This window comes from Anabas testudineus, chromosome 15 (genome assembly GCF_900324465.2).
Source record: "Anabas testudineus chromosome 15, fAnaTes1.2, whole genome shotgun sequence".
Lineage (NCBI taxonomy): Eukaryota > Metazoa > Chordata > Actinopteri > Anabantiformes > Anabantidae > Anabas > Anabas testudineus.
Window position 1 is genome coordinate 15,469,813 of NC_046624.1, and position 24,224 is coordinate 15,494,036.

A 24,224-nucleotide genomic window follows, 5' to 3' on the forward strand; every position below is an offset into this window, starting at 1 on the left:
TGGGAAGCTATATTGAAGGCCATCTCACCACACACACACTTACACCTTGGAGCATAGCAGTGGGTGTTTCAGGAGATCAGGGGTGGGGGCTCATGGGAGAGGTTGCAGCTGGCGAATCCTCAAACAAACAAAACCAAACACTGAATACACACACGCACACACACATATAAATGAGCAATTTCCACATCCTCTCTCTGTCTGAATCGCTGACCCAGAATGTAACCTCAGCTATGATCATAGGGAGGGATGAGTGACTCATTCAGACACACATACATACACACACCTGGCAACTGAATTTGGCAGATGAAGACACAAAAGTGAGCTTGTTGGCTGGTTAGTGGACAACTTTAGCCATTAAAATAAAAAAAATTACCATATAAAATATAAAAATGTTGTAACACTGAATGTGCGTCTACGTAGGAAAGGTGTGTTTTTTGAATTTCTTTTTACCTGTTCAAGTATGCCGTAATCAGGGGTGAGCAGAGATTGGCAGAGGGCTTGGCCAGACCGAGGGCAAAGATGGTGTCCTGCAGCTGTTGGACAGCAGAGGGTCCACCTTTGATCACTACAGAGTTAAGTAAGTGGAAGAGCATGCCGACATGCGAGTCATTTAACACCACCTCCTTCTCCTTCATCTCCTTCAGCATTTCCACTGCCTCTGTGATGGAAAGAAAGAGACATAAAGACAAAAACTGTTACACGAGGAACTGTCCACATCAGTAATAATGTGTCCTCACTTTCAACAGGTGTGATGCTTCGGTGATACGAGGTTGCAAGACTCTCAAATCAGCACATGAAGCGGTGTTGAGTGTGATTCAGAGGCAAAGAACAAAAGGCAAGGAGAAAGAGAGATAATTCAGAGAGATGAAGAGAGAGAAAGCGAGAAGTGGGCAGAGCTTGGCTGAGAGAAGAGTAGGGTGTGTGAATATGATAAAAGGCCCCTTTAGCTAATTCCATGTGGGGAAAACAAACCCATATTAAAACAGCATTTTCACCCAGTGGGGATGCAAATCCAACCCCGTATAATGCCAACTCTGCGCTAATTGCTACTTGCGGTTTTCTAAACGAGACTACAATTACCGGACCCCTACAATGGAGGCTGGCTTTTTGCTGTGGCCATGTGGAAAGCACTTGGGGGGCTAAATTATAGGTATGTGGCAACAAGGGCCCGCCGTGGCCCCAGTGAGACCCTGGTATACGGGCTGAGGGGTGGATCAGTTTGGTCAAGTCCAGCCGGTAATGGAGGGCTTTTAACTGGGCCATGCGCCCATCTGGCCAACACTAGGGGCTAAATGGTGAAAAGTGGGCGAGTGTATGTGTGTATATGTGTTGTATCAGAGTAAGGTAATTAAGATGTGTTTACCATCTATTTAAACAGCTGCTAATGGGCTGATAGCGATACAGCCGCTCTCCACCACAGATACTAATCTATACAGCATGACCAAGAGGAAGGAGAGAGATGCAGGGACACAGAATATATTTGAATAATGTGTATGAAGCCTGTCCTCAAACTGCAAAGCAATCCGGGCTTCTTGCTTATAATTCACTTCACAATCTTTGCTACTTAAGTTTAAGAAAGCTGCAGCAAACATGGTCAAAAATGCAGAAAAGCAAATTAAGTTAACAAATCTAAGTCTAATGAAACACCTATGGTGATAATATAACAAACCACTCAAACAGGAGTGTCACTCTCCACTGCGAACACACAGACACACATGTGGGCTGTGGACAGGGCAACTGGTGAGTGCTTTGGCATCCTAATTTCAGTTCGTGTCTGTATCTCTCCACCTCTCTGTGCCAGTTGTTATGGCGATGTGAACCAAAGGCTGTCACAGATTTAATGGGACAGGGAAAAACATAGGGAGGAAGGGTGGAGTAGGGGTGACTGGCAGTGGAGGAGACATTGCTAAACAGAGGGGGGGAGTTAAAGGGAGAACAATGAGAGAGGGGGGGTTTAAGCTTGTCAGAGGGATAACTTTGGTGAGCTGGATGAAGGCTTAACAAGCTTAGAAAAAAAAAAAAGGGGCAAACCTTCATTACTGGGCACGTTTATCACCACTGCAATGTAGATTTCTGCAGTTAATTCATTTTGGAACTGCGGAAATTTCTCTACTGTTGTGTCAGTTTAGTTTTATTTAAAAGTACTAGAAACTGTTAATAATAATAATAAACATCTACAGGCACTTGAAAGAGTGCATGAGGGAAAGATGGATCCTAGAGGGCTTTAATGTTAAGGCCTCGAGTGTTTCTGTTAAGAGTTCGTCAGGCCTGAGGATGCAGACTAACCTTGTGTCGTGCTGCCGTTTTGCTGCTACTGAGAAGGTAAACAGTCTTTGTTTTAAGGGTCTCATATATGGTTAGAACAGAGAAGGAATAGAGTACAACAGGGGCCTTGAGGACCGTCTTTAGGACCTAGTGGCATAAATGATGTTCTATTAAAACAAGATGAGCCTGCTAAAACCAGAGACAGCAAATAAGACATAGAGAGAAACTAAAGTGGATATTAACAAAAGTATCACTGGTCAATAACTGAACAATGATTGCAGTATCAACAATAAACAACTGCCCTATAATCACCCGATCTGCTGTCAAGGCTGCACTGTTTATCAGTTTAAATGCAACTTATTCTCCCTCTCTGACTCTGTGTCCTTCTCCATGTCTCCCTCCCTTCCTGCTTCTATCCACACTTCTCTACATCATTCTCTGACAGACCCGCTAATCACTGAGACCACTGGCTTGGAGTTGATATGCCCAAATGGAGCTACACAAGCTAACATCCCTCCATCCACCATCCAAACCTCCCCTCCTTATCCCCCCCCCCCCTTTATCCTTTCGTTTAGCCAGTATGCATATCCATCAGCTCAGCCGAGCATCGTGGCCAGCAAAGCGAGCCAGACCACACACACATACACACATCAAGAGATGGGAAGGCAGACAGGCCAGGTAAACAAACATCACACAGCCCAATGGTTCATCTAATGTTCCATGACTTGACTGCTGGTGATGTCTCTTTCCCAAAACACACATGCGTGAAGCACCAAAGGCGAGTCCAGGACCAACAAAAGCCAGAACAAGTTGTGTTTCCAAAGTAGGAGGATGGACACATGGAAGCAGAGGAGCAAGGGCAGGTCAAAGAGACACTTTGTGTTAGAGGAGAGGTGTATTTAAAAAATGGAAAGGGTGTGTTCAGCCTCCTGAAGAGGTGGAAAACATTTAAAGCCAAAGGGAAGTCAAGGAAGCATTTTTATTTAGTGTATTTATTTATATTCAGAAAAACAGTGGATGTTTTGTTTACCACTGCCTGGATAACAATGTTGCTACTGTTTTATGCAGGAGTCTACAAAAATAAAAAAAATACAGGCAGACAAATTAAGAGGCCAGAAGAGATGTGAAGGTGGAAGGATGGAGTCAAAAGGTGTAAGGCAAAAACAGAGTTGCAACCGAAGGCAAAATCAACAAAGACATTAGAGAGGTTCAGAGATAAAGGAATATGCCAGGAGACATGATCCTCAGCTGGGCCTGGTGTTTGCTGAGAGCAGGGTGGACCAGTGTCTGGGTGGGGACGGGCTAACATCAAGGTTAGCCATGTGTGCTAATGTGGCTGACAAGCGTCCCCTTCATATGCACACTCTGGCTAATGGCAAATGCGTTAGCGCTGCCTATACACCCTGAGACACACACACACACACACACACACGCGTGGGCAGGAACACCAACCGTCGTGCCCACCAAATGCCTTTTGCTTGAATTCACATGCAAATTTGCGTGTCACTATGTCTGTGTGTGTATGTGTAATGCTCAAGCACTTCGGTGGACATGATCTGCCATTAGCATCAAGGCAGATTTCAATAAATCTGGAAAACTACACACAGTCCTGTAATTTCCCCCCCTCTCTCATTTCTCACTGATGCGGATATGTGTGTAGGGGGGGGTATGAGAGAATGACACGCTTCAAGACAGAGCAGGTCAGATAAAGAGACAGAGACCAAGACAGAGAGAGAGAACGAAGGGGAGGAGAGGAGAGGTGAGGACAGACAAGGGAAACATTTTGCCTGTCATTGTGTGCAAAAAGCAGAGCGGCAAAACTGATGGTAATTGGGTCTTCGATGGGCTGAAGGAAATCCACCGTAGCATTCTGAAAATGGCTGGCTAATGTGGTTTGAGGGAGGGAAAAAGACTTTGACAGACTCAGCGGCACACATACATTCATCACATGTACCTTTTTAAGTTCAAACCTGATCTACTTCAGAGAAGTAGTGTGGGAGTAAGTGTTGGTAGAATTAGTTAATTAAAGTTGTGGAAGAAGTTGTGGTGTGAATTTTTGACCTAACACTGAATGCATAGAGGAACTTACCATCCACTCTGCCATTGAGGGAGAGAGTCTTGACAAGCATGATGTATTTACCGGCATCCAGCACTACTGACGAGTCCTTACGACTCCTAAAAACAGACAGAGTGAGAGATGATGGACTATGTTCACAAATTCCACTTGCATTAATGGAACACATCTATTGTACAGTATGCTCTGCTGTTGGAGTGGTCCAGAAGGCGACTGAAGAGAAAGAAACAAAGAAGGAAGAGAGAAGAGTTTCCTGCATCTTAGTAGTCAACAGAGTGGCTGTGTCCTGCATTAATGTCTCCCCTAATACCACTCAAGTTAAACTTTAATGGCCTACTACTGTTCGCAGTGTTGCCTTGTGTATCCTGCTCCACTCACAGTTCCGTCTTCAGGTTGAGCGCCTCCTCCACATTGTCTTGGCGACAGCACAGGTTGATGAGGGTGGCGTAGCACCCGGCTGTCATCTCCTCCTCGTGCTGCTGCTTCAGCTCAAGGGCACGCTGCAGATTCTGATACGACAACAAAACAGGAAGGGGAAGAAAAAGATTTTAAGACTAAAAACACAGACAAGGCAACGAGACTGGACAGAAAAAGAACCATTTCAAACGAACCCCACCTCCTCAGCACAGACAGCCTGGATGGTTTGTTTGAGAACAAAATCTAATGGTTTGTTCTCTGCTTTCAGTTCAGCTAATCTCCTTTCAAGAGCCAAGACCTTACTCTCATTTTCCTGATGGAGACAGAAAGGTGTTAAACACAAGGACATGAGAAAATACAAACATAGCACAGATAATAATGCCATGCATGGTCAATCATCAGTTTTATTTATCCACAGATGAAATATTTGTCTACATAAAAAGGAATTTATGGTAATTTAAAAGTAAATATTCAATATTTTCTATCTTTCAGTATTTGGTGTATTTTTGTCTCACACTGTTCTACTTACTGTTGCAACAGCTGGGAGAGAGCTATTCTGCATTCTGTTGTTGGAGGGCACCAAAGCAAAAACATCCTAACATACATAGTATAAAGTATAAAAACACAATTAGTACAACTTCAATATGGTCATATTAAGCCTTAAGGTGCTGAGTTTGTCTTAAATAATGCGAATCTTCTGCTACAAAATGTCACAAGTGAATCACATTGGGAGAGAAAGATTTTGCGGTCAAACTGTGCACCTTGGAGAGCTCTGGGATGTGGTAAGACTCCAGAAGGTTCCTGATGCCTCTGTAGATGTTTACTGAAATGAATATATTCTGTAGAGAAGAGACAAAAGGAAGAAAATGAGCAGATTTTACCACAATAGAACATGAACCTGTTGAATCTTGTGTGTTAAAATGCCAAATGTTGAGACCAAGGTTTGGACAGTAGCACACAATTACACAATTATTTTATTTCTGAAGTGTCTTGATTTACAAGCAGTTACAGAGCTTTCACTTGAATTTGTAGAGAAACTGGCAGAACATGATGTTGCATTCAAATGCTGTTGTGGTGAGCTGAAGATTTATTGCTTTTGTCTATTGTAAATGCAAAATTGTTGGATTTTGTGCTGCTGGTCATCAAAATAACACACAACCTTGGGCTTTGTGATTAGCATTTTACACAATTTCAATCAATTAATTTATTGATAAATTAGCTCCAAACGATAAATGATATTTTATATGTGCGGATGATTTTTGCCTATTGACTTGACTTGATATTTACTATTAACTATTCTGTTCCACAGTGGACCAGGAAAACGATTCACTGAACTCCTAATCGATGGTTAAAACATGAGCCTTAACCAGAAAGTGTGAAACATATGTTAATCTTGTATTAAAGCATGAGGCACACGGAAGAGGTCACATGAATATATTCTGTCGCAAGTGTGTATTAGCCTGATCATCAACTGCAAAAAAAGGGTGTAAGCAACTGTGTGATGTGTGTGTGTGTTTGTTTGTTTTCAGTAACCTTGTCAGTGAGTTTGTGTACCTGAGTCTGTAGCTGATTGAAGTATTTCCTCAGTTTGTCTTTCTGTGCCTGCGCTTCTGCCGCTGACATGCTGTCGATCAGATTGTACAAGAAGAAGGATACCGCTTCTAGACAGAATGGAAAAACACACACACCAACACACAAAGAGTGAGGTTTCGTCTGGGGAATAAATTTCTTTTGCCACCGTGTCAGTCACTGCATCCATTTGTGCATTTATACTATTTTTCTGTAACCTCTGCAGAGTGTGCATGTGTGCTTCTTTTCTGCTGACAGAGGCTGCGTTTGTGGTGGAGTGAATGTGCAACGGCTGGCGATGACAGTAGCCACCCCACCACCACACACACACACAGAAAAAAACACATATTTGCAGATGTCGTCTAACGGGATGTGACATGGATAACAGTCTCCATCGCTCCCACTAGCACACACACCAGTTTCAGTGGGAGAGACTCACACACACACACACACACGAGATGCTGTCCTACAATAACACACAAACACGTACTGAAACTACTCAGCGCTGTGTCAGCAGCCAGGTTCTATTTCCTCAGAAAGTAAGAACAGATCCATCACCAACATGCGCACCTGGACATAAATACACTCCTCGTCTACATGTCGAGGAGTTGGCCGGTCAGCAGTTTAATGCTACTGAGACTTAACATAACCACACACACAGATACACAAACATTTACACACGGGGCATTTTTTTGTCATCTGAGTTATAGTTGAAAGGGGACTGACTGAGACACAGAGCACAGTCTGCAAGGTTAAATGCCGATATACGATAGATAATTCACACTTGGGCATCCTCTCCTTTGCATACAGGTTCACCATCAGATATAAATGTCCTCTAAGTACGTATAAATGTTTCCTTACCAGTGGGCTTAGAGGGGCCTTTGCAGAAGCGTTTGTCTTTGTACCACAGCTCAGTAATCTGTGAAAAAACAACAACAAAAAAACAAACAAAAAAACAACTTAAAACCATAGTGTCCAGCAGTTGACCAATGCACACTTACATTTTTAAAACCTAAATCGCGTTTACAAGTTAAAATCTGCTAATTGTTGTTATTAAATGTTTCTCTTAATATTTATGTGTGCTTAATTTAGCCGAATATCCACACTAAATAAATATTTATTTACATGCTCAATTTGCCATTTGGATAATATGCCAAATATACAGTTGTCAAATTATACATTCTTCCTAAATTCTGCTCCTAAACTTTTTACGTCGTAGATGGTCTAAAAGGAAAATGTCATCATTTCAGAACTACAAAATCCTACAACACTGAAGCACATTGACATCTTACCTTCACCATGCTCTCCACATCAGAAGACCTGCAGGGGGCGGTAGAGGACAAGACATAAGCACTCAGTGGGTATGAACCAATAAATAATTACTCCAACGTTTCAGGGTTTGGTTTTGGACAACAAAACTTAAAACAAAAATAAATAAGTAAGTAAATAAATAAAATAATAATAATAAACCTCAACATTACATACATTTCTTTATTAATGTTTTTTCTCTATTGCTTGCTCCACTGTATACATCTTAAAGGAAATTTCTGAAAACTCAGTTTTACCATTTAACTAATATTATTATATATATAATTATATATATATATATAATATATAATATTATTAAGAAGAGTGTATAAACTAATCTCAGTGTTAATGTCTGCACTGTTTAATGAACTGTGATCTGCTGTCCTATTTAAAAACTACTGCTCTATATGATACATATCACGAGTTTTTAAATGTTAAAAATATTTCTGATAAATTACATTAGATGAATAAATGCACTTAATCACATTAAACTGATTTAATTCAAGTAACCACAACACTTACTGTGTCATGTTGACATAGCTACTGAATTGACAGTGTAGTACAATACAATACAGCAAGTAAAAGAAACGGATTTCTCCGTTTGACACTCTGGATCCCACATACAAGACAGAGGAGAGATGGCAGCACAATGAAAGACAGTCACACACACATACACACACAGGCTAAGTGATGACAACGTGTGACATTTCTGGCGTTGTCAGCTAGCTGGTGGAAAAGGAGGAGAGAGGGGGGAGATGAGAGATGAGGAGAAGAGAGTAGAAGAGGTCTTTAATGATTAAATTATCCCCTGACCTTGTCTTTGACAGGGGCAGGTTCCGCATTGCAATGACACAGCGCTCGCACACACACACACACGCACATTCCCCAAGTGACAAGCCCAATTATGACCCTGTCAGGCAACCTAACAGTCAGAGGAGTGTGTAGGTGTATGTGTGTGTGCATGTTAATGCAATGAGAGCAAAGCAAATGGAGGAGACGAAGCTGATTCAACCACAAAACAGACAATTTATTATTGGATATACTAACTTAAAACACCTAAACTAAAACTGTGCGAAAGCACACACACAAAGGTTGCTGCACTAAAAATTAGCAATCAACATTTATTTGCTGTTTTGACATAAGCTAAAACTCTCACTTGTGCATCTTCTGTTTTTGCCTAATTCCCTTGAAGATCTGTATAAAAAGACTTTACATTTTACTCACACGTCCATGAGCTACAAAAAAGTGCAAAACTGCTGCAGAGTGTTAAATGCTACTGTTTATTTTATGACATTTGAAAAAGATTAAGCTTCCTACTTGAAGGATGCATAACATTGCAGGCAATAAACAATTATTTGTTTTATCAATTATTTTAGTTAAACAGCATGCGACGAGTTATTTAAAACATCAGCTACAACAAAAACGTATTGGCTGAATGGGAAGTTGAAAGTTAGGTTCAACTGAGCATATTGTGGCTTTTTAGTGGAAGAAATAACTTTGGTCCCTGCAGACAAGTCAGCACTTTTCTTTTGACTCACCTCCAGCCTCGCTCATGGGCACAGAGTGTTTCTAAGATGGTGCATGGTGTTAAACTGTAAATATTCATAAACACCCTTTCAACAAAAGCCCACAGGTCATGCCCTGGTCCTAAGGCTAACTCTGTGCTGTGTATGTGTGTGTGAGAGAGAGAGAGAGAGCCAGTGAGAAAGCGTGAGAATCAGTCTAGGGGTCTGGGTATGAAGGCCAGTGGTGGGCATGTGTTAATTTACATATCTCCCACGGTGCTTTGGGGGCGAGAGCTGAGGGATGATGGCCTCCATATGTATGAGGCACCCATGTATGTGTGTGTGTGAGTGAGTGTTTTTCCTGCAGCTGCCCACACAGACAGCCAGTGTAGATGGTGTGATAGGCTGCACATGTCATATTCATAGCATATGCCGCGGTGACCTCCATAGTGCTACAGGCCTCCCTAAAAACACCACTCAGGAGTTGTGAGGCAAAAGATTGCGAAATATGGACTATCAATTGATGGAGGACACATAGAGGCACAAACAGACAACAGGATTATTGACTCACTTTCTGAAGCCCATGCTGAGGCTGTTGCGGAAAACATTGAAGTCCAACGAGGGATCGGACGAATTTGACACTAGAAATGGAGACATACAGAAAGTGATTACAACTTGTCCTCAGGTGGCTGGATCAGTGTGGTTTATTATGTGATTAGATGTGTACAATATAAGAAATCATTTGACACTAATACTGCTTATATAAAACAAAAGGAGTGTTAATTAGTTCAATGGTCCCCCTGTCAAAAGTTGGTTTTCACAAAAATAGTAGTGAGTGTCATAATTTCTGACTTTCCCAGCCAGATACAAACAATTTTCTACATATGAACTTCTTGTCAAACATGTTCTAACTAGTCTGGTGAGTGTGCAGGAGGCAAGACGAGAAAAAAAAATACAATGCAATAATCATGTTTTGCTTACAGCATATCAAAACAACATCAGTAGCATTAATAGAAACAATGCGCTATGTAAATAACTGTAATTTAATGAAGATGTGTGGTGCAACACAAGAAATCATGTTATAATATCTGTCCCATAAATTCTGTTGTTGTGCTGAAAATAAAATCACCTGCTGCACGTGGGCTGGATTGGAAATCGGACACACTTTGTACTAGGGAGCTGGTAGGTTTATGTCTAGTTAATGTTCAAACCAATTAACTCAAACATTTGCGTTTTCAAATACAGCTCCTCTGGGGTCAAGGTTGGACTGCATTTCTGAGAACAGCTTCTCCCCTAAATTCAGTAACTAAGAAGTAAAACCAAATATTTTCCATATTTCAATTATTCTTAAAGTTATTTTTTAGATCTGGTATGAAGGGCAGTGTTGGGAATGGAATTAATGTTTAATGTACTTTTTTTTTGGTTTGATAAACTCTTCGAAGGACACTCAGAAACAGAGAAGGGTAAGTGAAAATGAGTGGAGGATGTTTGAGACTAAAACAAGATGAAAGACAGAAAACAGGAAGAGTCGTCCATTATTTAAGAGCCTTCTCTATCCCCTCTGCCAGTTGAGGCTTCTCTCGTTCTTGCTCTTTACATATTCACACAGGCTAATCTCTTAAAAGGCCTGATGAGCACAGACGAGTAAGTGGGCAAGTGTGTGTGTGTGTGTGTGTGTGTGCGTTTCATTGGGCCAATTAGCCTGTAGGCAAAGCTGCGATTTTTATGATGATGGGTGCTCAAGATGAAGTAGAGCTTCTTATGGTGTGTGTTGACAGTGTATGTGTGTGTGTGTGCGTGTGTGTGTGTGTGTGCGTGTGTTTAGACTTACACAGAGTGTAGAGTTCAGCCAGGTTGTTAACAGCCAATGAACGAACCTTTGCAGACAAGAAGCCCTCAGACTCCAGAGATACACCTGTGCCCTAAACAGAGAAAAATCACCCATTTGTCAGCAAAACCATTTTAATACACACACACACACACACACACACACACACACAGAGCGTTTTGGATTACCTCGAGGGCCTGTTGAGCTGCCTCCAGATCGGAGAAGACAGGGAGGATGTACTTGTTCAAAGTATCAACATCTGGGGACACGTCGAACTGCTGCATGCTCTTCACCACCTCCAACACACCTACAACACACACGTACAAAAACAGTAATATCAACTTTGTGTTTTTGAACACTCAACTTAAAATGTTTTGTTTTTGTGTAGCAAGGAAAAATATTTGTGAGAACTAAAACACAATGAATGAGGCTTTTTTTTTTTTATTATTATAGATTACCTGAGTAATTGTTACTAAATTCCCATTTTCTATTATATAAATCCTACAAGTTTTAGAGCCTAAAACAATTTTAATTTAATTTAAAGTCAAATGATTAATCAGTTTAAGGTGCTTTAACTGCCAAAACTAAACCATGTGCAAGTTTACTTTCTTGAATATGAATTAAAAAAAGAACTCCAACCAAATAATTTTTAATTAAAATAATTTTTGTTTGGTCTTTTTATCCTAATCACATGCTGAACTTTAATAGAAAAGCACACACACATGCATGCTTTTCCTGCACTAATGCGCAAACCTGGAGCTGTGAAAGGACCGTTTTAATATTGGTCTAAGAATTGAGCTAGCACATTCTTTCTCCTACCCCTACAGTTAAATTGCCAGGCACCCCCCCCCCTCCCCCTCCCCCCCACATATACACACACCCCCTGCATCAACAAAATGCTAATGGCCCCTCCACCTTTGCCTTGAAGAATGGATACATGTACATAAACATGCACTCGGCCTGAAGTGGACTCTTGCACCATCACCCTGCTCTCCAGCAGAGCCTGGAGGTCCTGCCCCAGGGAAGAAGGCCAAAACAGCCGCATGCATATGGAACAGCCCCTCACACACTTTCAATATGCCTGCAAGTGCCTGCATGTTTGTGAGTGTGCGCACACACTGAGGAGGCACTGCAGCACTTTGCATATGTCTGGGAGCGTGCCCACAAAGGACATGGACCTAAATGAATGCATTCACACATTCCCATGTGTGTTGCTATACAGTTTTAGAAAAGAAATATCAATGCATCAATATGCTATATATGACCTCATCTAGTGCTCCAATACACCCTGTTCCCATGCGGACTTCAGCAAACTACCCTAAAGTGCTTCCTTGAGTTCAAACATTCTCCACTCAGGTTCAGGAACACACACCCACACACTGTATATACACAGCTCTGTGGTTCTGCATCCTCTTGGGACATGTGCGTTCACCTGGCCGTCTCGCTTTAGCTGAATAAAAGATGAGTGCCAGGCTTTTATATGCCATTAAAACTTGCGGCTGGGGCTGCATTCTCCCAGGTAGGGCTACCTGAACCACTCCATTTATCCAGCCTTCCCCTCTGTCCATATCACTCATTCATCTGCCCCTCTCACTATACATCTACTCGGCTTTCAGGAAAAAGTAAACTGCCGATCTTCCTCTTTCTTCTCAATGGAGGATTCATCTATTCTGACGTCCATCTATCCATTCTTACCCCCTAATCGCTTTCATACAGCTTTTTTTTTTTTATGAAAGAGGGAGCAACCACTTTCCTCTTGAATAATCCATAATCAATTTCAGACTGAGCCAGAGAGACAAAACACAAGTGAATGGAGAGCTGGATTTTTGAATAACATACACCAGCCTTTTCCGGTTTCACTTTACAGCTTCTGCACGTGAGCTTTCAAAATCGTCAGCACTTTTCAGTTTTCCAATAACTGTGCATGCATGTTTTTGTGCAAGTCTAGTGTGTGTCCAGGAGCTTTTAACCATTTGAATCCCAGGCTGAGATTTCACTCTGTTTATTACTCTTTCACTGTGGTTGATGGAGGGTTATGTGTCAGACCATTTCTCAGCCAAATAAAGCAGCTTAAGACAACAGCAGGTCCAGAAAAAGAAAGATTAATTAACTGATATTATTTGGTTGCATTTGTATGATTATTTCGTAGGTTTTTATTCTTTGACTCCATATTCTTTGTATGTGAGTAACCCTTTTTTCTTTTCCCCTCTGTCTAAACAATGAAAACAGAGATTCAGCAGAAGAGAAGTGAGACGAGTAGAGGCCTCTCCAGGCTGGTCAGCATAGAGTCTGACAACCATCCAGGCAAGAAGTATCAAAGTAGTGAGTTAAGCATGGCAGTGGTCACAAGATATCATCATCAGATTCATGTCTTCAGGTTAACTGTCACAGATGAGAAGTGTGGACGGAAAAAAAGAGAGGAAAAGAGGAGTGGAGTGAACCGGTAGCTGTCATCTCCTGTGCTCGGACATGAGTACTTGTCACTTCTCCTTTTCTTTCTCCTCCAACACCATCTGTCTCTCCATCTCTGCGACTATGTAAAGGTAGACTTTGTTCGCTGCGAGGCAATGGCGTGTTTTCATTTAAAAACAAAGGAGTGCACAATAACATTTTCATTCCTTAATTAATTCAGCTCTGGCTAGAATAGAGTTAATGGGAAACTGAATTACATATTGCTGTGGCGGCGCTTCTTTAATGCAGTCCGCTGCGTTAGACAGAAAGAGGTGCATTAAAGAAAGAGTGTAAGGGTTGAGTATGAGGTCATATAAACAGAGTCGTGTGTGTGTATGTGAAGAGCAAGCAACCAGGAAGGACAGCAGAGCAGACAAGGGAGCTTTTACATTTCTCATCACCCAAAACACACAAGGCCAGAAATGCCATTCTTCCTCTGCAGCCTCCCCTCCCTCTCCTTTCCTTTTTCCTTGTTCCATCATGTCAGAAGTGATAAGACCTTGCTGCATTGTGAGGACTGACAAGCAGTGACTCGCTGGCGGCAGGTGGGAAGTACGGCCCAGCATATGCTTCCGCTAAACCCACCAAATCCACACCTCATCAAAATGCAAAGGGATTTTATTCCCCCTCCCCTGTCTGCTCTCCTTTAATTCCACAGCTCTGGCCTCTCTGCCCGCTAGTGACACCTGTGGACAAAAAGTGACACGGCGCTTAATATTTCATGGGCCGTGCACAGTGGGGCGCGTAATCCAAAGTGAATTCCCTCAGAGCGCTTGCATTTACATGAAATCAAGTCACTCCGCATCAGTCACATCACCTGCACTGCTACCCAAAAGCCCCCCCCCTCACTGATGTAGACACATACACACACACACACCCCCCTCCTGCAGCCACTGAGTGTGAGAGAGGAAGAGAGAAGGGGGGAAATAAGAGAGAGAGGCTGCATCATTCATGAGGGTTAAGGCAAACACCATTGGAAACAAGTGAATGTGAAGTTTCTCCACTTTCTTTCGTTCCATCCTTTTTTTCCTTTTCAATGCGATAACTGAATTGATGCCATCTGATGTGTTTGTGGCTTTAAGAGTGAGTGGCTAGAGAATTAAAGTCTGAATCCGTGTGTGTGTCTGTGCGGTTGTGCATGTTTAAACTCATATCTAGTCTACTTCATCGTGCTGCCAAGTCAGGCGCTGAGGCATCTCACGCTTTAACCTGAGAATCTGTCTCAACCGCACAGAGAAGTCAATCTGCAGCGTCGCCACACTGGTCTAACCGTCTTCTCTTTCCTGCCAGATCAAACGCTGTCAATTAGCCAACACGGGAAAAATACATCATTTATTAATTACTCTAAAAACCCCAAAGAGAGAGCCAGAGCTCAGCATAAATAAAGCACTTAAAAGCCAAGCCGCTGCTGAATGCATTTGACAGCGCATGTTGGCTAATGAGTTGTGAACTCTGACAGGTCTCTAAATGCCGGTTATCTGTCACGGAGATGATTTCCACCAACAGCTCACAGAAACATAAGAAAGATAATAACTGTTTCCTTCAGCAAAGACAAAAATATTCCCTTAAACTGCACCTGCTGAGCTATTAAGCGGTTTTAAGTGGCAGCAGGAGAAGAAAAACGAAAAAAGACATCAATACTAGCTTTTCCACCGAGGGTTATGCAAGTGTCCAACCAAAGTAAAACAGATTCAACACAGGATGAACACGTATTTGCCTAATCTGTACATAAATGACCTCTCACTGTCAAAAGACTGAACAAAGAACAAAGAGATGGTTTAAATTATGTTAAAAGTGAAATCATTTGACAATCCTGTTCTGAGGAAAATTCATTTTTTAAAAGTTGTTCATTTTTTAAAAAGTTGTGCATTTGTTCTGGCACCTGCGAATTCCATTCTTTAACACAATTCTTTGTGTCCATAAGAAGTGGTAAGTTATTACAGATTATTACACTGCTGTCCTGGGAATGCTACATAAAATATGTCTAATAAAAGCACGTGTCTAAATGAAAAATGTAGATAACTCATTATCTATAGTTTCCAAGTCTATTCTTTATTACTTTGTCTAGTCATATTAATTATATTTTAAAGAATCTAAACTAAACTATTCAATTCAATTCAATTTCAATTCAATTTTATTTGTATAGCGCCAATTTACAACAGAAGTTATCTCAAGGCACTTTACAGTGTAAGGTTTAAGACCTTACAGAAAATATTTATACAAACTAAATCTGGGCAGCTAGCTCTTGTCATAGAGCAGTCTCTCTTGGACAAGACACCAAACCCCCATCATCTAACATCTGGCAGCAGTCCAACAACAATTTACCCAAGGGGGTTAATAAAGTCATTATTAATAGTGTGAAATAATACTGGAAGCTGTTATTTGTTCAGGGACAAATTAAAAAGTCACCATCACACATACACATGACACGTGTCAGATGTGCCAGGTTCCCATGTGTTACATTACCAGCTTGACTTCACTTAATAAAAGATACAAAGCACAATGATTTAGTCTACGCGTGAAACCACAGGTGATAAAAGTCAGTCTCTGGAAGTACATTTGTCAACAGTGGCTGATATTGTCCACCGAGACCTTTAATCTATTCCTACAGCTCTCCAGAGAACCCTGTAGGTGTTTGTGAATAAGCATGTGCCGTTTGTGTTTATTTCATCTCTTCCTATTCTAACTCTCTCATGCACAGATCAGACCTTTTTGCTTTTGATTGTCCCATCCCAGTGAAATCTGTTCCTGTGAGACCACTCAGCGCAGCATTAATATTGGAGGAAAACTGTCTTTTTAAAGCTCCTTTTAGTAGACCGGTAAGAGGAAGTAATAATCAGCTCTATACCATAAAAATAACACACATACACAAACTGCTAATTTTACACCCACAAAAAGCATCCCTCCCTATATCAGACGGATAGAGTGCACATAGTTCATGCACATACCTCTTGGGACAACTTTACATTTCTCTAGTTAGATTCTCACATGCAATTTTAGTTTTGAGATCTGCAATAGTCCTTGGTAAATTGGAACAATTACAATTACCTAAAAAATGGCAACCTATAATTTTTATCTTAAAATAAATGGCGTGTTTGTTTTTGTGAGTGTGTTTGTATTTGTACCAGACACATTGTTGTCTTTCACATGCTGAGTGAGGAGGGGCCAGAAATAATGTGGTCTTATGGGGAAGTCCTGCTCCTTCAATATCTTCATCAGCTTTAAAGACATGTCTGCAAAAAGAGGGCATTGTTTTTATATTATACCAAAATCTGATAAAATTATACTTTATTCAATACTAATAATAATTAGTGTATGAATCGAATATGTAAACAAATGTGTATGTAAGTAAACAAAAACATGCCGTACCAGTCTTCTTGGCATCTAGAGCACAGGATAGAGTGAAGATGAGTGGTGAAGTGTGCAGATCTGACTCTTTGAGCTCTTTGCAGTAACTGGTGATCTTCTCTATTGCCTGAAGGGTACAAACAGAAAACACAAAAGTTACATTTAAACATTGAAATTAACACACTGGCACTGTCAATCTTGAAATTAATGCTGTAATCCTAGTCTTACAGACAAAAGCTTGTGAGTACCAAGTCTGTAAAATATTTTTGCAATCAGTTTCTCAACCTGTGTGATAAGACTGGGATAAGTGAGTGATGTTTTTTTTTTTTTGTACCGTGTCCATGTTGACACAGTGTCTGAGGAAGAAACTGCCCATTTGGGGGGAATCACTGTTTTCAGACTGCAGTGCGGGCATCGTCTTCAGGACTTGAAAGGCTGTGTCCTCCAGGCCCTGAGTGATGAGGCTCAGGCACAAGTTCATAGCATCTACAAAAACAAAAAGTACAGATTCCTGTCAAGTCCATGCTGAACGTTACAGCAGATTAGTTTGTTGCTATTAGTTAGAAACATACAATCTTTCTGCATTATAGTGACAGTAAAAATCACTATTTAAGTAAGCACAATGTTCCAGTCATACTTGCCAAGGGACCGCCATTTTTCACTACCCTCTTCCAACGTTCTCATGTTTTGTTAACACAACCTGTGTTACCCATTGGTATCGTTTTCACCTGGACACCAATACAGCTATACCTTTTTGGCATGTATGTAATTTGTAATTCTCCCTCCCACTTTGAGTGAGAAATGGTGAGTACAAGAAATGTTAGAAGTCATGTAGTTATTATTTTATTATTTCCCTTCTTCAGACCGCAGGAAACAACATGTTTAAAGCACAGATTTTTCTGAAGGATGACCACCAGACCCTCTGTTTTGGCTCTGAAATCCTCCCTTCTAAGCGTGAACATACCATCACGTATGTTTCAGTTTCAAAAACATGAGGTGTGTGCATGTATACCTGGAATATAATTCCTCTCAAGCCTTAGACGTTCAATCATCTCTGGGAGGTACTGTTCGTGTCCAGATTTGGCAAGGGTAAAGATCACCTGCATGATGTCTCGATCCATTAGGCTGCAGTCTGCACTCTCTGCTGTCTCCAGAGTCTAAAAAGAGGAAGAGGAAATAGAAAGAAAGAAAGAAAATTGAAGGTGGAGAAATGAGACAGAAAAAATTAAGGGACAGAGGTGGAGGAAAAATAAAGGGAGAAGTAGTAAAAAATTTGTTAAGTATTGAAACCAAATACTTAACAAACCATCAGTTTCTCATATACACAGGTATAAAATGTGCATCAGTATCGTCATGGCGACAACATGAAAACGCAACCACACCTTTTTCAGACCATCCATGTCCCCCTTCTCAGCATAGGCAGTAAGCAGTGATACGTAAGTTTCAGGCCCAGGTTCCATGCCTGCCCCCCGCATTACAGACAGGATGTTCTTAGCATTCTCCATGTCACTACACAGTAATAAACATGGAAGCGTGTTTAATATTGAGTAACAACAACACTTACTGCGTGTTATTAAATGTGCTATATCATAAGAACAAAAGCAGTGACACTCACCCTCTGCGAGCATGACCTGTCACCAGGGAGCTGAAAACAGCTTCTGTGATTGGTAAATCTTTGCTCTTCATGAAACCCAATATGGTGCTGAGAAAGAAGAGCAAAAAGGTAAAATATAGAACATACAAGCTCATCATAACTCCCTTAAGCTTTTGTGAATTATGTTCTTCCAAATATCTATAGTAACAGGTACTTTGAAGCAGAATATTAACTTTAGTTAATGAGCTGAACAGTTTGCTCACCTGGCTCCTTCTATATCACCGTTTTGGCAGTAGGCTGCAATGAGTCTCTGGTATGTAACCTGGGCAAATAAAATCAAATAAAATAAATACAGCGTAAAATAACCTTATGTTTGGTGCTGCCAAGTACTGCTGTGTTGTGTTTGATGGTACTTACTCTGTTGGGCTGGACATTAGCAGATTCCATCTTGGCCAAAAAGTCAGTAGGGGAAAACTTGAACTGATTCTGCAGGTAAACCTTCAGCAAGGCGTTGTAGTGACTGACATCATACTGAGCACCTGGGGAGCCCAATGTGAAAATCTATACCATCTACAGCATAAAATAACTCCTCTACAAAAACATTATGAATTAAATATTGCAGGAAACTGCTGGTAATTTTCATGAACAACTTGTATGGAACAAGGGATCAAATACAGCAAACAGCAGGTAAAATTATATCATTGTCATCACTGATGCAGCCTCTTACCCAGCTGCTGCAGCTTCTCCCACATGTGGTGTGCCAGCTTAGTGCGTTCCTCTAGACGGATTTCAGGCAACAGGGACCCACAGCTGCGCAGCAGCAACAACGCCTGGTTACTACTGGGATAACCTGCATAGACATGGGAACAGAAGGTGAGGAGGAACAAAATATGTGCGATTACTGCCAACTTTGGCAGTATGGTGGAGTACCAGCAGTTTGATTACATAGTTATTAACAACAGTCTGACCTGCCCTGCAGATATCATGGAAGATGCGGAGCAGCAGGGTCTTGGTAATGCGACCGGTCCTCCTCACAGAGCTGTCCAGCTTGGCAAGAGCCCAGTCAAACTGCTGTGCCTGCTTGGACCGAACTGCCATGTTGGCCTCCTTCTCCTGTGTGGCCACAGTGTAACTACGCACACACCCCACTGTATATGGCCACACATGGCTGTAGAGGATTAGACAGTGACAGCAGAGGTTAAGAGCAGAAAGGGATAAAAAAAAAAAGAAAAAGAAAACATGAGAGTCAAGAAATGGTTCTTTAGACTGTGTCAATGAGACAAAGCTCTTTTTCAGGAAAATTACTGAACAGCACAGGATGTTTTACATACCAAACAAATGAAAAACATAGGCATTAACTGTGAATGTTTTCAGTTCAAATGCTATTTGAGGTTTTGTCAAGAGCTGTGACCTTGGGAGAAAATGCCCCAGCAAAGAAAACCATAGCTTCTAGCTACTTCCTAGCATTATTTACCCCTCAATCAAGCATGTGACCCTCTACTACTTCCAGTAGTAACGTGCACATTGCTATATTGGACCACAGCGTCTGCTACAGTTACTCCATAACAGAGTTATGCTAATCTTTAATGATGGCCATCCGGCTAAGAGCTAGCTAGCGTGCAAGCTGCTAGCTAGCAAGTTAGGCTAATGCAAAACTGGAGCATCCACGTGAGTCTGCTGCTGACAGTTTAACCTAACTATTGTAATGTTGTAATATAATTATTACAGACGGCCTTGGTTGGGGAAAATTATAAAATAAACTGCAAACATGACAGCAAAGCTAAATACATAACCAGTGATTATCACCTTGAGTGGAACAGAAGCGTGTGAACGTTTATTAGCACAACTATTGAGACTAATGTTAGCAACGCTACGTTACGTTTAGGAAGCCTTTTCTAACCTATTCTAACATAATAACACATAAGTGAACACGTTACATTAAACACGACCTGTAGGTCATATCTGAATGTGGAACTGCGACATGTTTAGATCACAGCTACACCGGCTAACAGGCTGCATGATACCTGGACACATTTTGCGAAGCAGGGCTGATCTGTCGGGAACAAACTCCGGTTCTTGTGCCGGAGTGGATAGCTCCACTGTACAGCCGACTGAGTGACGGCCCAACTCTTTTGGTTCCTGTGATCTGAAGCACGCCAGAAGGCGAAAACTTAAGTAACCGGGCTGATCTCAAGAGCGCAGCCATGTTTTCTGTAGCAGCGTGCAGGAAGGACACTCGAATACGTCACGGGTCAAAAGGCACCGCGAGAACTGCGACAGCATCGCGAGGTTTTCTTCGTGATGAGGCGTGTTTACCGTCACACGGTGCAGTCCTTAGAAATACACTGTGTACTTGTATATGTGTATCAGATTAACACTATGCAGCTGCATTATGTGCTGTAAATGATTTATATGATTAAACTGCTAATATTAATGAAGCAGGTCTGTCATAATCATCATTTTATTAAGTTAGAGTCCAGGAGTTTAGTACAAAGTAAAGTGGGCAACTACCCAGAGCCTCCAGAATCATGTCAAAAGTATGTGAAAAGCATATTAAAACCTTTGTCATTTGATTAGATGATTTTGGCAATTTTCCACAATAAATAAATAAATAATCAATTCTCTGAATGTATACACACTGATTTTATGCCTTATCTGCAAATTAATGAATCATTTTATAATTTCAGCTCTTAAGTATTAGTTTATTTTATGGGTAACATGGTAGATAATAAAAGTGTATAAAAGTATAGTGAGGGTAAGTATTGAACAGTTACTAAGAAGAAACAAACAACCCTTTATTAGTTGAATTTCACAGTGAGAATATTAAGATTTTCATAAATGCCATTGTATCATTACATTTAAACAAGATCAACATTTTCAGACTTAATTAGCTTAGTTCTTCAATCAATGTATTATTCCCTTTGTTCTTCCTTTTCTTCAAGTTCTCCTCAACTACTGTCTTTGCTTTATTCATGCTGCTCCTTGCACTCTCTTTTCTACTATGCTCGTTCCACAACTCAATAGCTACTCTACGAATCTGGTGTGTATTGTCCAACACCCAGGCTTGAAAGAATTCACACTTCTTGCTTGCCAGGAAGTATTTCTTTCTCTTTGCCCCATCCTCTCCCTCTTTTGACAGGGCTGTTCTGGCCTGGCAGAGCACAGAGCGAAGCTGACTCAATGCTGCCAAGCAGTATCCTGTAGCATCCTTTCTGTCTCTGCCAGTCAACAGGTGAGCCACAGCTTCCACTGCCCTCGCTGAGGCCAAAGGATCCTCCTTGTCAAGGTACCCTCCACTCAAAATGAGAGTTTCTCCGCAGTCTAGGGCCTCTTGGACGGAGCTGAACACCCTGCTAGAGTTTAGTGCCTCAGACAGATCAAGTATCATGTCACAGAACTCAAACATCATTGACTCAGTGTCTCCGTTTAAGAAGGACAGCGTGAAGGTGTAGCCATAAAGTGCACTGACCAAACCATAACAAACCAGGGGAGATGGATTTGGGCATAAGGAGCTCAACTTTGGAATTTTTGCAGAAATTGGCGGCACACAGGAAACTTTTCCTTTGATTGTTTTCTTTGTGCATTTTCCTTTAATAATTGTTAACGTTGTAGCTTGTTGGCTCTGTTTCTGAACCACTTCTTGTGATGTGTTCACCTTACTATCAACATCCTGTTCATCCATAGTTGTTGAATTTTCCATCTCCAGTTTGCTTACTTCCTCATCAAGCACCTCCACTAGTGACTGCCCTCCATCTTCGTGCTCCTCCCACCATGGCTTCCACAAAGGAACCAGCCTGGAAAGAGCTCCACTTTTCATCAGACCCATGAAATTCTCCTTCTCTTTACTGTTGAGAAGTTCCCACAGATCATCTTCTGAAAGTTTGTCAATATCCAGACCTGAGAGGCGATCTGCCAAGTCTAGCTGTTCTTCTACATCTTCAGGGTCCTCTATGCCAGGTAGCTCACAACCTCCAATCTCTTCAAGTTTACTCAAAATATCCTTAATCTCTGTTTCACTCGCTTCTTCAGACTGTTGGAGCTTTGCTAACCTGGACAAGAGGTCCACAAGCTGCACCTTCTTCTGCTCCTCTTGTTCTCCTGTGTCCTTGTCATCTGACACAATGCCTGCTTCTTTTAACAAACTTTCCATTCCACCTTCTGTCCTTTCTGCCTTTTCTTTAAGTCCCAAGAGAATCTCCTGCATTTTCTTTTTCCCATCACTTTCTGTTTTCCCCATATTCCTCAGCTCCTGTAGGACAGATTCCTTGTAAAACTCTTCAGAGCACACTGAGTGATCTGGGCTCCGGTAGCAAGTCAAACCACAATAATGCAGGTTACACCGAGGACAGGTGTAGAAAGAGGGTTTACTTTTACACAACATGCAGATTGCACTCCTTCTGGCATTGCTCCCATCATCTGTAGCCTCCGCCTCTCGTATTTTGGCTGGTGTGAGAAACTCGTCTTGTTCACAAGCAGCTCCTTTAGACGGGAGGATAATGCCATCTCTGGTCACTGTGTCGGCCTCGGTGTCAGTCCACTCCTCCTTTGGACCGATGTCTGTCAGTAGACTCCGCACAGACGGAGGAAGTCTCCGTCTAATTAACGGATTCATTAGCAGCTGAACTGAGCAAAGAAAGGTGAACTATGTGGAAAATGGGGGACCTAAAAGTTGAACAAATAAGAACCATGTAAGGATGCATGTAATCTTTACTCTCACAATGTAAACTTACACAGTATGAGGCTAGCTAAAGTTAGCTTAGCTCATATCTTAACAGTCTATGGCTTCGCTATAAACAAAATGTGTGGTTTACGCAGTATAACACAAGTAGACGGATTTAAACCTAATTTCGTTACATTTACTCTGAAATTGTAGCAATAAATAAGTACTGATATCTTAACGACTTACTTATCTGCACGTTTCACGTTTGGTTTTCAAATGTAAAACAGCCACGTCGCCTTTTGATGACGCAACAGTTGACTTAAAGTCGCAGTGTTTACATTGAACAGTGTCGTCACTGACCCAGCTGGTCGGTAACAAGGACGTCATCAATAGAAATGTTTTATCAACAGAATAGCATCTTAATAAGCTGATAGGGAATAGGTTTACAACAGAATAGAAACAAAGAAGCAATGAAAATAAGCATAAATCTGTGCTATCCAGTCTCACCTAAGAGGCATGTTTTTAAAATATCACGTTAATTGCAGTGGAATGCTTTTTGAGACAAGCACTTTTACTTTACAATTGAGTTTGTGTACTTATACCATCTGTCTGCTAACACTGGAATAATGGTAACTGGAAATACTTAAAAACACTGAAATAAATAAACGCTTTTTTTGTTATACATGTAAACAGTTGACCATTACTTCCCTGTGAACAGAATGAAAATCCACTAGCAAAATCTCTTCAATGTAGCCTATATCAGATAAGACTGGTGATTTATTCTGATTTCTTATTTTATCATATTATTTTTTGGCTTCTCTATTTATTTATTACTTTTACCTAATTTATTTAGTCCAATAAAAAACAAATATGAAATATATCTTGCAAACTCACACCTCAGAATTTCAAAATTTAGATAGATAGACTTTATCGAGTGAAAAGTCTAAACACAATGTTGCAACTTTATCACACAGGTAATATATGTTTATATTTATGTTGTATAAATCCTACCAATACTGCCCACATAGATTAATAGTTTGTTTACTCCAAACAAAGTTGTTTATTACCAAAACGGAGGTTATCCAAAGACTTCCCTGACAACTAAATGACTGAATAAAATGACCTCATGATGAAAAGTTGTGTCATTTAAGCCTGAACAGTGATATTTGTATTATGAACAAACAGTCTGACTGACTGTCCCTTCA

General features: G+C 41.0%; 2 protein-coding genes across 2 annotated transcripts in view; both read right to left on the reverse strand.

Annotated features, from left to right (window-relative positions):
• lrpprc (leucine-rich pentatricopeptide repeat containing) overlaps positions 1–20,603 on the reverse strand; it is a 46,643-nt gene extending 26,040 nt beyond the window's left edge. The window contains exons 1-23 of the mRNA XM_026356885.1: positions 20,384–20,603; positions 19,328–19,527; positions 19,087–19,209; positions 18,777–18,898; positions 18,623–18,681; positions 18,381–18,467; positions 18,148–18,274; positions 17,778–17,922; positions 17,100–17,251; positions 16,787–16,892; positions 16,543–16,650; positions 11,155–11,273; positions 10,970–11,060; positions 9,710–9,779; positions 7,618–7,645; positions 7,187–7,244; positions 6,311–6,417; positions 5,518–5,595; positions 5,286–5,351; positions 4,956–5,069; positions 4,718–4,848; positions 4,355–4,440; positions 451–658 (exon numbers count right to left, since the gene is read on the reverse strand). Coding sequence (XP_026212670.1) covers positions 451–658; positions 4,355–4,440; positions 4,718–4,848; positions 4,956–5,069; positions 5,286–5,351; positions 5,518–5,595; positions 6,311–6,417; positions 7,187–7,244; positions 7,618–7,645; positions 9,710–9,779; positions 10,970–11,060; positions 11,155–11,273; positions 16,543–16,650; positions 16,787–16,892; positions 17,100–17,251; positions 17,778–17,922; positions 18,148–18,274; positions 18,381–18,467; positions 18,623–18,681; positions 18,777–18,898; positions 19,087–19,209; positions 19,328–19,527; positions 20,384–20,565 — 2,567 coding nt within the window. The 5' untranslated portion in view covers positions 20,566–20,603. The remainder of the gene's footprint in view (positions 1–450; positions 659–4,354; positions 4,441–4,717; positions 4,849–4,955; positions 5,070–5,285; positions 5,352–5,517; positions 5,596–6,310; positions 6,418–7,186; positions 7,245–7,617; positions 7,646–9,709; positions 9,780–10,969; positions 11,061–11,154; positions 11,274–16,542; positions 16,651–16,786; positions 16,893–17,099; positions 17,252–17,777; positions 17,923–18,147; positions 18,275–18,380; positions 18,468–18,622; positions 18,682–18,776; positions 18,899–19,086; positions 19,210–19,327; positions 19,528–20,383) is intronic.
• Positions 20,604–21,133: 530 nt separating this feature from the next.
• Positions 21,134–23,321, reverse strand: znhit2 (zinc finger, HIT-type containing 2). Its single transcript, XM_026353805.1, has 2 exons — positions 23,266–23,321; positions 21,134–23,021 (listed from the first exon to the last, which is right to left on the reverse strand). The coding sequence occupies exon 2, from the start codon at positions 22,969–22,971 to the stop codon at positions 21,247–21,249; it is 1,725 nt and encodes a 574-aa protein (XP_026209590.1). The 5' UTR covers positions 22,972–23,021; positions 23,266–23,321; the 3' UTR covers positions 21,134–21,246.
• Between the last annotated feature and the right edge of the window lie 903 nt (positions 23,322–24,224).